Source organism: Meriones unguiculatus, chromosome 8 (assembly GCF_030254825.1).
Source record: "Meriones unguiculatus strain TT.TT164.6M chromosome 8, Bangor_MerUng_6.1, whole genome shotgun sequence".
Lineage (NCBI taxonomy): Eukaryota > Metazoa > Chordata > Mammalia > Rodentia > Muridae > Meriones > Meriones unguiculatus.
In genome coordinates this window covers 100,447,622-100,462,481 of record NC_083356.1, presented here as the reverse complement: position 1 = coordinate 100,462,481, position 14,860 = coordinate 100,447,622, and the positions used below count along the sequence as shown (strand labels likewise).

At 42.9% G+C, this 14,860-nt stretch overlaps 1 protein-coding gene across 7 annotated transcripts in view; it reads left to right on the top strand.

Moving 5' to 3' along the window:
* The window catches only part of Rbms1 (RNA binding motif single stranded interacting protein 1), a 210,622-nt gene that overhangs the window by 163,787 nt on the left and 31,975 nt on the right, over positions 1–14,860 (top strand). For all 7 annotated transcript variants that reach the window (XM_021649239.2, XM_021649234.2, XM_021649236.2 and 4 more), the window contains exons 3-4: positions 3,148–3,206; positions 8,192–8,283. In XM_021649239.2, coding sequence (XP_021504914.1) covers positions 3,148–3,206; positions 8,192–8,283 — 151 coding nt within the window. The remainder of the gene's footprint in view (positions 1–3,147; positions 3,207–8,191; positions 8,284–14,860) is intronic.

The following is a 14,860-nucleotide window of genomic DNA, read 5'->3' as shown; positions in this document are numbered from 1 at the left end:
GCAGGAGGCAGCAGACCGCAACCCCGCTGGCGGAATGGAAGCCTTTCTAACTTTCTGTGAAGTCACAGTCTTTCAGCCCAAGCCCACGAGCTGATGAACCACAGTGGAAAGTAAAACTGGTACATTTCAGAAATGCCTCTTCTGTTCCTTTCCCCCTTGTCAATCTCGAACCTGTGTTTTTTCAGGCTAAAGACAAACAAAAACTGCATGGCCTTGAGGGGAAAAAAAAATCTGTCACTACCGAAGTGGGAAGAGGCCAGCCTAGCCCTCCCAACTCGTTTCCTAGCCGAGCTTATGAGGGACAAATGGCTTCTCATAATCACTTCCTTAGATAGGTTGCAATGAAAACTTAGATAACATGTATTGTTGTGTTTTTTTTTTTTTAACTTTGGAAATTTAGGCAAAGTCTTTAGTCCTAGGCTCAAACCATGATTTTGTTTGGTTTGGTTTTTACCATTTACAAAGATGGGCATAATAGTAGATTTTGAAGTGAGGAAAATGCATAACGTATATAAACACCACACGTAACGTCATCATTGTATGGGGCGTAGCTCTAAGAGCCTAAGTAGGAATTTGGTAACTGTAATCCCCTTTATTATTTCTTCAATGAATCAATGAGACAATTAGGGCTGGCTTCTGGGAAGAAAAGATTTGCACAGGTCCTTTGGGATCAAGATGGGTATGGGATGGGCATGTCTAAAGTGGTTGAGGTTAAATGTATGCAGCAGAAGTCCTCTTAGAAGGATGGGTAGAGGTGGTGGGGACTCCTCAGTGCTTTTAAAATAAGTCTACACAGTATGGGGAAGGAGGGAATTTTGGAAGCATCAAAGGCAAAACTCAGCAGGTTTACTGCTTGCGTTCAGGAATGCCTGCCTTGACACAGTGTCCTGTAACCTGAGCTTGTTGGAAGACTGGGAGAGTAGAAGTGCTTTTGAATAAAGAGGAGATGGAATATGTGTTTGGGGTGCTTTTGAGAATAGAAATTAGAAAGTGATGGACATGAGGCAATTTTTAACTAAATACTTGATAGCTTATTGTCAAGGCATATAAGTGGAAAGAGGTAAAGGCACAAACAAAAGCTCTTGCAGAATCTGTGGGGGAAAAGTCAGGAAAGAGAAATGGCATCATAAAAAAATTAATTATAGCTGTATCTCTGGATAAATGTCCAAATAAGGCCAGAGTCAAGGGTCAAATAGTAAATTTAAAGAGGGAGGCAAGGAAGTAGACCGGATATGGAACCTGAAAGGGGCCACTGAAATGTTAGGAGAGCCAGTCCTGTGGGTACTGGTTCCCCTGGGTGTCAGAGTGAGCTGCAGTGTCACAGGCAGCCTAGAAGGCAGAGCTCAGTAGGGCAGGGGTGTGGCAGGGCCATTACCGTCTTTCACCCACCCCTCCATCTCTACATCCTTGCCATCATGAAGTGTTGAAAGTGTCAGCAGAAGGGACAGTAACAACTCCCGACCTCCTCCACATCCTACCGTGTGTCTGACAGAAGGCTGTCTGTCTGAGAACTCAGGCATCATAGCTGTGGTGTGACTCTGAAGTCCCTTGCTCTAAGCTGGGGTCCTGCCGGCTTCCCCTGCCTCAGGGAAAGTGAGGGTGACAGAGTCTAAGAAGTGCTTTCATTGAAGACTGAGTGGCTGGAAATAGTGAAACCTGTGACCTTGGAAAGTGAGTGGCTGCTAGTGGGTCCTCCTTCTGTCTGTCTTTGTTTTTTAGCATTTGTGCTCCTTTACCACTGTTTTTGTAGAGTAAGTGATCCATGGCAATGTTGTTAGAAATGCCCAGTGTTTCTTTGGGGAATTGAAGGTGTTTGTGCTGCATTATGCCTCATGGATATAATTATCGTTTGAACCTTAAATTATCTTTACTTTCATGCCTAGTTAGAACTCATTTGACTACATGATTATACAGAGTGGAAGAAGGGGAATTAAATGGACAAGAGAGGTGGCTCATGCCATTTGCCTCTTTCAGACAAATGTATTTCAGCTGCTTTCAATGGACGAGTCTAAGTGTATAATATTCAGGGTGGTGTGAAGTGGGATGCAGAATTCTTTGATTGCCTAACACACTTGAGACCCAAGTTTCTTTCCTCCCCCTCCTCAGTGCCTCGGTGTGGTTGTGACACGCTAGAGAAGTGCTCAGGCACCCAGCTCCCTCCCAGCATTAGGACTCATTCTGTTTTTTAGTCCTCAAAAATCAGGAATGAGAAAGGCGTAAGAGAGCAAATTACCTACCCATCAGGAAAGTGGAATTTTAGAACTTAATGTGTATACGTGAGGAAATTTGGGCCCCTGAGTCATGAAATACTCTGCACTGAAAGGGTCTGAGGTTAGAATCTGTACATATACATATACATATACATATACATATACATATACACATACATATACATATATATTACATTTACTCTTTAGCAGCAGTGCACTAAATCAGAGTATTCTAGATTTTTCCTCTCCCCCAATTTCTGTGACACCTTGAGGAATTTAACCACATTTTTCCATGCACACCATCATGTAAGTAATGATTAATCCCAGTTTTGTTTTGTAGTCTCAACTGTCCACCTTATACACATGGACATGCTCACTCTTGCCAACTAAATAGTTATTACTGAGCTAGAAGTGATATCAGTGATATGTGTGAGCATAGAAGCCTTTGGCATAATATATATATACCTGCCACCCACCTGTGGCCACACAACACTGTTCACTGAACCGGAATGAATAGAACAAGACAACTTTCCCACTGTCTGTATTTCATAAAACCTGTGTGGGTCATAGAACTGTGGCCTTGTACTTGGCTTTGTAGTTGGCCACAGAGGTCATATTACCAGAGGGGGAATTTTTTTTTTTTTAATTTTGTTATTTTTTTGTATAGAGTGTATAGTGCATTCTTCCCCTGAAGATTGTCAGGAAACTACCTGTTCTTCAAAGCTAAACATCAAACTTAATTCAGAGCTTCAAAGGGGAAGCCTGGCCATTCCTTTTTTTAGTTTAAAGTTCAGAATTCTCGCTGCATTTCCCCTTCTTAAAGAACATCTTGTACTTTAAAGTTTGCAGATGTTTGAAAAAAAATAATGTGTGTTCTTTGGACTTAGACATGAATAAGAGTTCCTCGTAACTTCTTCTTTTTCCCCTTTTGTTTTAGATATGGGAAAATAGTTTCCACGAAGGCAATTTTGGATAAGACAACAAACAAGTGCAAAGGTATGTATGTTTTCGTGGGCAGTCGTTGATTCAGTCATGGCTGTAGAGGGATGATGGAGTGGCCTTAGCTTTCACAACTAGCCTCATGCTATTAAAAAGCAAATCTCATACAGCACCCAGTTTCTGTCTTGCACAATGTCAGCATATTGCTTACGTTTGTTTTGTCCCCGGCTGAGTTTTGGCTGGAAACCCAACAGCTAGCAGTTTGCCAGAACTCAGGATTTGGCGCCATTAGAGTTAACATGCAAAATACGAGTTGGCTTTCAGCCCCTGCCTTTAAAAGGGGGAGCAGAACTGGAGAATAGCTTTCCTTTGCTGAGCCCAAGGAGATTAGAGCTGCTTACTGAAGACCATTGGACTGTACTAAAGAACTGAAAAGATTACATATTGTGTAAATTGGCTCTATTAATTAGAATAGAGTAGTTTTAAGCAGTACTTAATTACATGTTTCAATACTCCCGATTGTTCTCTGCTGAATGCCTGTTGACAATATTGGCGGCGGGAGGAGAGAGCCATTTTCACTGACCAAATTGTACCAGGGAAGGGAGGTCACGCGCCCCTTTGAAATATGCTGCTGCATTAATTTGATGCACTGACCTTCAGTTTTCCATGCAATTAGGATGAGCTCATCCAGCTCCTTGAGCTGCGAGGGAAAGCGTCTAGAGCAGGGCAGCGCAGATGCTCCGTGCATCTGACTTTTAATGATCTAGCATCTTAACAATGGGCATGTGATTTCTAGGAAAATGGAAGAATGGAGTCAGCTGACTCTGAATCTAACTACTGACCCTGGGAATTGAAGCAAGGTTGACAGGAATAGGCAGAGAAGGCAAATCTCCTCGTTAATTAGACCCCGGGTTTTCAAGCAGTGGTGAAGGGGCATCGGCTTAGCAATGAAAAAGGCAGGGCACATAAATGAAGCCTATAGTGAGGCCTCCGCTTGTAAGCCAGTCCTTTCCTTTAATCTAGACTTGAAGTGTGTCATTGTATTCTCTCCTCTTCAAAGGGCCTAGATTTAAAGGAGCTATTGTGGGAAATAGCTAAGCCCGTGTTTAATCAACATGGCATATTAAGGCAGTTTTGCCTTAGGACAGTGAATAGAGTGTGCTTTATGTAGAATTGGACCCAATAAATATTTAAAATGAATTAAACCAGAGACAGTCAAATGCATGCGGAAGTGCATGCACTTAGTTGCCAAGATTAGTCTTATTTAACATCAATAAATGATTTGGGAGATCAGAGACAAACAGGAAAAAGAAATGTCTTGTTTTTATGGAGAAAAATAGGCACTTGCCAAGCACAAAGCAGGAAGCTGATCTCAAAGTGAACTTCAAACCATGAGAGAAATAACAGCAGATAAATGGTTTTAGCCTACCATCCCTCCCTCCCATTCTTCCTCACTCCAAAGGAATCTGGTGTGGCAGTTCAGACTGCTGAAAAGTGAAGGGGCCAGGATAAGTGGGGGAGAACCCCTCCTCCCAGTTGAATCCCCCAGGACATGCCACACCAAGGGACTCCGCTGTACTCTTCTCCAGTGGCTGCCTCCTTCCTAGAAGCCAGAATCTCCCCCATGTTCAGTGAGGTCTGGGCAAGGGCACACCTAAGAAGAAACGACAGCTAATCTCACACTGCCACATGCAAAACCGCACAACTAGACAGTGCCCTTGGCTAAAGTGGAGAGACTTACGAGGCTTCTAGATAAAAGTAAGGGTGATTCAGAGCCGATGGTCAATCCAGCAAGTCTCCTGGACACCTTCCCATCAAGCTGGTCTTGGGAGACACTGCCCAGTGTGGGGCCAGGCTTGACCCCTTCTAAGATTCTCAGTCTCACTAGCTTCCAGGCTGGGTAAGGGATATGGCGTATGGGTAAGAGGAGAAGGTGATCAAGAGTGGGTTTATAGTCAGGCGGGCAAGAATGAATTTGTGAGGCGGGAAAGTAATAGAGACAAATGAGAAGTAAGTAACAGTCTGGTTCATAATAAAGCCAGGGAGCGTGCTATCTATGGTAGCTTGCTATGGCCAGTGTGTGTGTGTGTGTGTGTGTGTGTGTGTGATTTTTTTTTCCACATATGATAGTTTGGGTGAAGATGCATAAATTAGTAACGAGATTAGAGAATTACTAAAAATAAGAAAGACTATATTAAATGCAACTTTTAGAGATTAAATGTATTCAAGAAGTTCACACATGACACCAAGATATCTTAGAAGGTCATGAAACTTTTTCACCAACGTATTTGGTGGCCTCTCTTTTGGACAAAGTTAAGCTGAATAAGTCTGAATAAGATGCATTAGTTATTGAAGATTCTGTTGGCATTTTTTTATTTCAATTTTTGTTAAAATTTAGCAAACGAATGGGTTTTAAGTACTTACCAGTAATGTCATAGGCAGGTCAGGACAGGAAAGCTCACAAAGGATTGACTGAGAAACTGAGTTATAGATGAGATAAGAGAAAGTGTGTGTGTGTGTGTGTGTGTGTGTGTGTGTGAGAGAGAGAGAGAGAGAGTGTGTGTGTGTGTGTGTGTGTGTACACTATATGGAAGTCAGAAGATATCCTGTTGGTTTTGGATCTCTCCTTCCACCATTTGGGTCCTGGGGATCAAAGTCAGATCATGAGGCCCGTAAGAAAAAAAAGGGGTAGGAATAAATGAGACTGATAAAGTGCGGGCAGAAAAGTTCGTCTTATCACAATGAGCCTGTGTTTGATAGAAGCCAAAGTAGGAATGAAAAAGCACAGTCCTGCCCATTGGAGGCAGACTTCAGTAAGCAAGATAATTGTGATTTTTGAAGGTCCTGATGACTTATCTTTGGGGAACATCAGCAAACCTGCATGTTACATAGTAAGCCTCACCATCAAAGACAGTGGTTTCCCTGTTCATAAAATGAAATCTAATTAATCCTATAGACCCACTGTACAACTTTAGAGGTCTTACCTTTACTTGAAAGTAGCACAGATAAATGGAAACCACATAGTTGCAAGCTTAGCTGTTATGTTTATCTTCAGGAAACAGTTATGAATTCTTAGGGTAGGATCCGACAAAGACCAGAAAAGCACACTGACAATGACTGAACGCAACACTGGTGTATTTCTCTTATTAAGAATGGCCCTGCTACACGTGCAGAAGATGACAGCTCAAGTGCAGTAAGTTGTGTCATAGTATAGATGTTGTGCTTAGTGTAATGTACTGGCAGTGGCAGAGTTGGTGGAATAAGTTTACACCAGGAGGAGCTGCATCATTTCAGGGGAGCAGGCTGTTCGTTTATAAGCTCCAGAAATCGTGTGGTATGAGGAAGACAGGAACAGAGCTTGCCTGTGTATCCAAGAGTGATGCATATTAGCGTAAGCCCCGAACATGTTCCACCTATCTCCTAGCCTGGCAGTTGGGGAGTGCGTTCTGCCTTAACTGAGATCAGCTGCCTTTTTTTTTTTGTTTTGTTTTCTTCTTCTCAACCCGGCTATTTCTGTACTGGCTAAATCAGACTAAGCCCCTCTCGGTCCAATTGTAAGTAATATAAAGAAGCCTCTGCTTGTTTCAGCTTCTGCCTCCATCTCTCCTGAAACAGCCACTTCTGTAATCGATAGTCTGTTCCATTACAACTTACTTTGTGAAGAAGCGGCTTCCGAGGCTGGTGCTGCCACACGGCTCTTGAGCGTTCCCGTATTGCTTCTTTGCTGTGTGCTTGCACAGTGCTCTCAGAATTACTTTTTCCTCATAAAATCTGAGGACCAGTGGCAGGCCAGCCTCCCCCGCTTCACAGACGTCCAAACAGTACCATTCTCTTTCAAGTTACACTTAATTAAAATCAGTTAGAGCCAGGTGTGGTAGTATTATCTACTCATGAGGCTGAGGAGCTGTGCAGGTCCAGGGTAGCCTGTGCCACACAGCAAGACCATGCCTCAAGTTGAAAATGTAAATAAATCATGTTCATGTATGTATTCACATATATGCACACATGCATAACAGAGACATGCGTCTATACAAAAATAAAACTTCCTAAGTGACTTGAGTTCAGAAAAAGAGCTGGTATTTGGGCCAGCTCCTAGCTAGTCCTTCACATTGTCCTAAGTATCCTTAGGTGGTCCTTGCAGTTACTACAGTGGAAACTGGTTGATTCCAGGCAGTGACTTCTGATGGACCTAGAAAGACTGTGGCTGTTTGCTCTGTACTGTGGCAGCCCTTCTCGCTAGTCTGCATCTTTGGCATCCGTGGACATATTTTTCAGTCCTACCTACCTCATCCCTCCACCCCTTAATTTCCGGTTTTGATTTATTGTGGCCTGGAAACAGAAAAGATAAGTTCATTTACAGTGTTTGTGAAACCACAGGTAAATGAGCTCTGTACAGAGCCTTTCTTAGGCAGTTATATGTTTTCTATGTTGCATGTCCTTAAGCTTCATACAGAGATGGTTACAATATCTATTTGAGGTATCTGGAGGCATTTCCATTCTTGCCTGAATTTTGAAGGCAGCTACTGTTATTTTAGGTAAATGAGTACTTTTAACTAGAAACTATTTGAGTATCAAATATTTATACTTATTTTAACTTGGAAATCTAAGAGATAGCCTGTATAATGTACAATTTTTGTTTCTGTCACTTTACAGCTCTGTCAGATAGCTTCTTCTTTTTTGTTGTATCCTTTAAAAGTTTGTCTCAAAACACTCGTAACACCCCTTTCCTTTTTCACCCTGATTATCAACTTAAGTGTCAGGTTTTTCCTATTGACACCTGAAAAGACCTTTAAGAGGACAAAGCTCAAATCTACGCTCGTCTCAACCCCACCCCTACATACCTGCTTTTAAGTGATGCTTTGAAAGATCTGAGGAAGCCACGGTACCATGGCTATGGATACCTGTGTGCCCACAGGACACATCTGCTTCTGTTGCCTGTATCAGAACCAACATGAAGTTCTTGGGGTTTTTTTTGTTTTTGTTTTTCTTTTTCTTTTCTTCTAACACTTGTGTCCTTAAGAAGAGTGTCTTTTGCATTTTAGGTTATGGCTTTGTTGACTTTGACAGCCCTGCAGCAGCCCAGAAAGCTGTCTCCGCCCTGAAGGCTAGTGGAGTCCAGGCTCAGATGGCAAAGGTGAGTGGAGGCTGTGTGTTTCTGAAGGTTGCTGTTCCTCCATCCCTTCAAAAACTGAGGATGTACTTGGGTGTTCTCAGCAATAGCAGTTACACAAAGGCATTCTTCCTCACGGTAGGGTAAATAAAAACAATATAGTATGTATGTATAGAAATGTCACAGTGAAACCCGTTTCTTTGTGTGATAAACAGGAGATTAATTTAATAAGGGAATTGGGGGGTGGCCGATTGGTGAAGTGATTGCCATGCAAACGGAAGGACTTGAGTTCAGATCCTTTGCAGACATGTAACAAGCCAGGCCCTGAGAAGCGAGTGCTTCAGTAGGCTTTGCACTGGTCAGGGAATAGGAGGAGGTCATGGGCCTGCTGGCCAGCCAGGCTAGCTGAATTGGTGAAGTCCAGGCTCAACGAGAGATCTTGTCAAAAAAAAAAAAAAAAAAAGAGCTATTGAGAAGGGCATCTAATGTAAACCTCTGGCCTACATACACAGACACACACAATTAAAGACAGAAGGTGAACATAATGTCCTCTTTTGAAGGTATATATAACTGGCTCATACCTGGATTTATACAAATGAGAGGTTGGCTGTGAATAAATGCCATAGATGCTCTTTTACCTGTATAATAGTGAGATGCCTTTTACATGCTGATTATTTATGTAATATGAGTCTGTCCTTCGGTAGTTTTATATGGACTTTCTTCAAGACTTGTTTCTGGTGAACATCGATCGTTCTAGATGAGAAATATTGCTGAAATAATCCTCCAAGTGAGGAATATGCCTAAGTGCTCAAGGACTATAAAACGGAGACCATATGGTTCACGCTTCATAAGCATTCTTGCACAGTGTGCATGGATTTTAATTACTGCAGGACATAATGCTTTCTCTGAGCTGTGTTCTCTTTTGCTAGTTTCCTAGCAAGGTTAAAAACCTAAAGAAGCCCTGTCTAAACACCTCCCCCCAAAAAAACTTGTCTAGAATCCAAGATGTCATTACTTAGAAATGTGACTGAATTGAATGACGAGTCCGTGTCTTGTCTCACCTGTGATTCATCATCAAAGTCTGGATAAATATGATGAGATGGCCGAACCAATAAACGTCCTCACTGCCAAGCCTGACAGCCTGGGTTTAATCCCTGGCACCAATATGGTAGAAGGGGAGGACTAACTCCTGCAACTTGTCCTCTGATATCAGCGGGCATGTGCAGGCACATCCACATTTATAAAATGCTAACATCCTTGGGTGATTGGATGAAGTTGGTGTGGTGAGTTTCGCATGGTGAAAACCATTGATCCAGTGTAGTTACGGTTCTAAAGCCAAAGGGACTACGGGTTGTTCACCTCCAGCCTGCTTTCAATGTACTCCCTGTGTAGCTGAGGATGACCTTGAACCTCTGATTCTTTGTCTACTTCCTGACTGCTGGGTTTACAAACATAGATAGCTTTCAAGTAAGCATATTTTTATTAAAAAGAAGAGTCAGAAACGAGTTGATCCCTGAAGCCCCTTACATGTTGTGTTCAGTAACTCGAATTTCATTATGCACTAAAAGCATCTCAGAGTCACATCATCTAAACCAATACTTATGTCCTGGTCTTTATAGACCAAATAGAAGCTTGAATGATATATATCCTTGCACCTAATATAGTGCATTTATGAAGATAATAGTGGGTTTTTTCCCCTCTGTATCAGTTGTTGTGGCAAATATTTTCAAGCCTAAAATTTGGCTGTATGCTATTTCAAGTCTTCTTTTCAAAAGAGCAATAGTTTTCTATTACTGGGCTTTATGAAGTGCAGAGGAAAATTATTGGGGACTGTCCTTGGCTACTTCTGAATAGTAGCACATGATCACTCCCTGAGGAACATTCACATGTGTAGGAATGAAGACTCATGGGAGTTCAAGGACCATGAGGAAGACATAGATCACCTACAAAGAGCTGAGAGCTAAGTTAGCTGCTCGAAGCTCTACAGCTGCTGTAGCACACTGATACTTTGAAGACAAGAGTCAGCACAGGTAAAGGTTTTAGGGATTCATAAAAGGGAGATTGCTTTTCTAAAGTAATGCTTCACACATAATCCTCACAGCTTGGCACCGCGTTGGCCATTGTGTATTCTTCACCTCCAAGTAAAAAATAAGACAAACAGAAACAGGAAAGAGAGGGCATCCTGGTTTCCAGATGACTGCCCACCCTGTGACCAGTGACCATGTTGGTGTTGAAAAGCCGTGCGTGTGCCTAGTGGACACAGGGAGCCTGTGCTGCTTTCCTATTGTAGCACGTTTCCTCCGGCCCTGCAGGGTGGGTGTGACTACACTGTGATGAGCAGCCCTCCTTCACTCTGTGCATCCTAACTCCCTCCGAGCAGCTCCTCCTTTCTCCCTGGATAGCATTTGGGAGTGTTCCAATGGCTCCTGCAGCTACTCCCATTTCAGAAAGGCCCGTCTCTTGTTTTTTGTTTTTTTTTTCACATTTAAAAGTCATGGACTATAATATCTCCTTCAGTCCGTTTACAACCATTCCTGTGTGCATCCATGTTGTCCAACCCCATTAGACGTGCTATTTACGTAAGAGTCTTTTGGGGAGACCATTGTGCTTCGGAAGCAGCGTGTAGAACGCAGGGTCACATATAGAGGTTTCACAGTGGCTATTGTTGGTTCCGGAGGCCATCGCAGCCCACATTGCGCTTATTTGCTGGCAACTGTATTGACTCTTTGATCATCTAGAAGCAACTTTCTGAAGGTTTCCATCCCAACAGTCATTTATTATGTGCCTATGTAGGCCACGTGTGATGAATGAGCTTAGTTACGTTGTAGCAAAATCTAATTTCATTTGAGAAGGTTGCCTGGGCTTGTGACCAGTATTATATATATAGTGTATTATAATTTTTTCCTTAACTAAAATAATGCAAATGTTCTAACATTTGATTAACATTTTGAAGCTAGACAGTTTTCAAGAAGAGATTGGTAATGTATGGTGTGTAATACTTCTAATTTAAATATACAGTCATATTTCACAGTAACTCTGAATGTCGGGTGACACGGGTGAAGTTTCTCTTCCCCAAGTCAGGTGGGCTCCATTGGCATGTTTGCAGCATGTGTTTCCACCCAGTCTTTCTCAGCTCCCTAGCTGTGTTTCCTAACCCCTTCAGAGTTGAAGCGGTAGCAAAGGATGGGAAGGTGTGTTGGCCTAACGGTGATGTGATAATCTGGTGTTTACTTCTCCCCTGGGCAACACACTGATGTTCTTTCTCATAAAGCACTCTGGGAGTTTTTTCTAAGCTCTCTTCCCAACCCACCACCCTTCCCCGACGCTAGCCTTCAGCCATACTGATGAACCATGTCTCCCTGCTTCACAGACAGCCTTCCTAGGAACTCTTAACTCACGCTGGAACCGCTCTGTGTGGTCACTTCTTTTGGATTTTTGAGAGGTCTTCCCACATAGCCCCAGGTGGTTTCCAGTCCAGAATTCTGCCACATCTGCCTCCTGAGTGCCAGGATTATTCAGTGTATTACCGAGCCACTTTGCAGGGAGTCCTAGCTCCCATCTACCCTTGCCAACAATCAGTAAGAGAGAAATTTACTTCCCAGCCCTTCTGGTGGGCCCTTTCAATCAGCTTTCTCCTTTTCTGTTGTTCAGCTTTTGAGTCACAACATAGACCCATTGTATACAGCAGGCTGGTGGGGTACAGATCAAGCTTTGTGTCAGGTCTGCTGACAGCGCTGTTGCTCGGCTGGTAATGAGAGGGTAGCTGACCACACGTGGAGGCTCGGAACATGGCTGCCTTTCTCTCCACATGAGGGTCGTTCTCAGCCTCTGTATCTCTTCTAGACAGATAAGAGCTGGGTGGTCAGCCATGCATCCTAATCCAATTAACTGCCAGATTCTTGCAGTCTTTCTTTGGGTTGTCTGGTTTCTCCATATGCATCCTGGGAGCACCAACACCCATTGTCAAAACTGAGTTAGAAAGAAGCCTGTTTCATGAACCTATTGAGAAGTACAGAGGCCTTTATAGGGTTCTTCCCTACATACCATTCGAGCACTGTAATACGAAGGAGCATAGTATATTAGACCCTGTTTGGAAGAAATCTTCACAGTGTGTTTCCTCAAAACAGGGTTGGATGTGGGTTCACTCTGTAGGTCAGATCAGTGATGCAATCAGAAGACAGGCATCCATGAGGGTTATGGACAAGCCCCACTCAGGGACGTCACGGCTTCATTCTTCAGGCTGCGGAGGGGACATGATTCTCCATCTTCTGTGGGGAGGACCAGTACACAGGTGCAGGGATGGTGGCTGTGTGCCGGACCTGGTTTTCTCTTTCATTTTATCTTTAAAGTTACAAATTACGTTTTAAATGCCAGCAGATACCTTGTTGATAAATTTGTGGGTTTGAGTATCTGGACTTAATTCTCTTATGCTGGTGCACTCAAGGATTACCTAATGTGCTTCTTTGGGGGAGAGGATTTTCGTAAAGGAAGTTTATGAAAAGTCTGGCTTGTGTGGTTGTGTTGTAAGGGACCAGTCTGCTTTGTTTTTGTGAGTGAATCTGGATGCTGCAATGTATTTGAGACCCACAGATTCAATTCTTTCCCTCTGGTGTAATCTGAAATATCGAAAGCGAAGGGAAGGTGGGGACGTACTAGGTACCTGGGCTGAGGTCTGAGAAGTATCTACAGATACTTAAAACCGAATTTCAAAACTGTGAACTGAGAACACTAAGCCTCTCACTCTCGTGCTCTGATATCCACAGCCTTACTCGGTACTTACCATGTGGTGGGCATGAAGCGTTTGCTTTACTGATTAAAAATAGCAACTAAGTAAGGGAAAGTGTTCCAAGGTTGAATAGACACTGGGAATCCAGAAAGGGATGACTGGAAATTATGTCCATGGAGCAGTACCTTGGCTAAACATAACAAACAGAAAAGGCCTTGGGCCCCTTGGAAAGCCTGTGTATGTGAAGCATCACAAATGTTTTAAATGTATGTCTTCTTCTCAAAGGACTCGGGTTCTAAGCCAGGTTTGATATCGCATGCCTATACCCCAGCAACGTGGGAGTTTGAGGCAGGAGAATTACTGTGAGTTTGAGGTCAGCCTGAGCTGCACAGTATGTTCCAGTCTAGCCTGGCCTGTACAGATGTGAGACCTGCCTCCAAAAGAAAAGAAAAATCAGATTCTATTAAAAGAAACACAGACAACTGGCTGAAAAGGTGTAAGGCATGAACTCTGCGGATAATCCGCGGTAGAGTGGCTTTTCTAGGCCTTTCTTTGTCACCTCCTGAAGCTGCCTGGGGGTCAGCAGACCCTCATGGGTGGTAAGCCTGCACACTTTTTCAACAAATAAGCAGGCAAATGAGCAGGAAATCAGTTCCCCTTACCCAGAGGCCCACCCTGCTCTGAGCAGTCGGCAGTCACCCACCCGTCAGCGGCGATCTGCTGGTGGGTGAACCTATTCAGTACAAGAGAAAACAGATGTCCATTCCTTCTGCCAAGTCCCTTTCTTGCATTTTAGGAACCATTCCACAAGCACAGGGAGGGTTTTGTTAATTTCTTTCAGATGGTGACTGAGTGCTTTACACCATGCGAGACCTCCAAGCCTGGCTTTTCTACTCAAGTGAGCATTAGTGCCACTTAGCCCTCTCAGAGCCAATGTGGGGACCTCTCTGCCATGTGGTAGAAAAGCCCCTGAGCCCCATCTCTGCCAAGGGACATAAAGAGGCCCATTGCACCCACTGTTCCTGGCTACCTATAATTGACAAAATAACTTTTTCAGACACAGTAATTTATTATTTAGACATAATGAAACAGTTAGGGTTGTGACTGATTTTAAAGAGACTAAATTAATCTTCATTGAAAACACCACCAATTACTATAAATGCTTTATGTCCCATTTCCTATGAATATATGCAGTAATGAGACTTCATGGCCATTTAGAGGATTTGATTGGGGGGAGGGGAGTGTGTCTTGTGCAACCAGCCTGGAGTTTCATCCCATTCTTTGGTGTTTTAAGTTTATGTTTGGAGGTTTTTTTTCTCCTATTGGTAAACCTTCAAGTTAAAGTAAAACTATCTATAAAGTGTGCAATTCTTCCATTACTATTTATCACAGAAGCAACTAAAATGTATATTAGAAAGTACTCATATCTACCTTGTCAGCTCCCTTTTTTAAAATACTTGAATGTGTAACAAATTCTGTGAGCATGCTTGAATATGTTATTGAAATCTTTATAACATGATTTCGAAAGTTGGAAGGATTTTAGTGTGCACTTCTTATTAACTCATTTAGGTCATTACAGCATATGTCTGTCTAAAAAGTATTTTCATGACCTTTAATTAGCCAGTTCCTGTGTTACTATGGAACTAAGCATGATTTAGGAATCTTAATTATGTCCCTACCCTACTTTGGTGCCTCGGAAGCCTTCCTCTTTTGCAGGGTGTGGCAAAGGTGACAGTCCCTCCTCCATTCTGTCCCAGTCCACCTCTGAGGAAGGAGACATCTCTAAACATGGTGCTCAGGCCCCTTGACAGCCACTTAGTGGGATCAGGTTACAAAGCTTGTCTTTCAAAAGTCAGATTGCTGTAGACTAGTCAG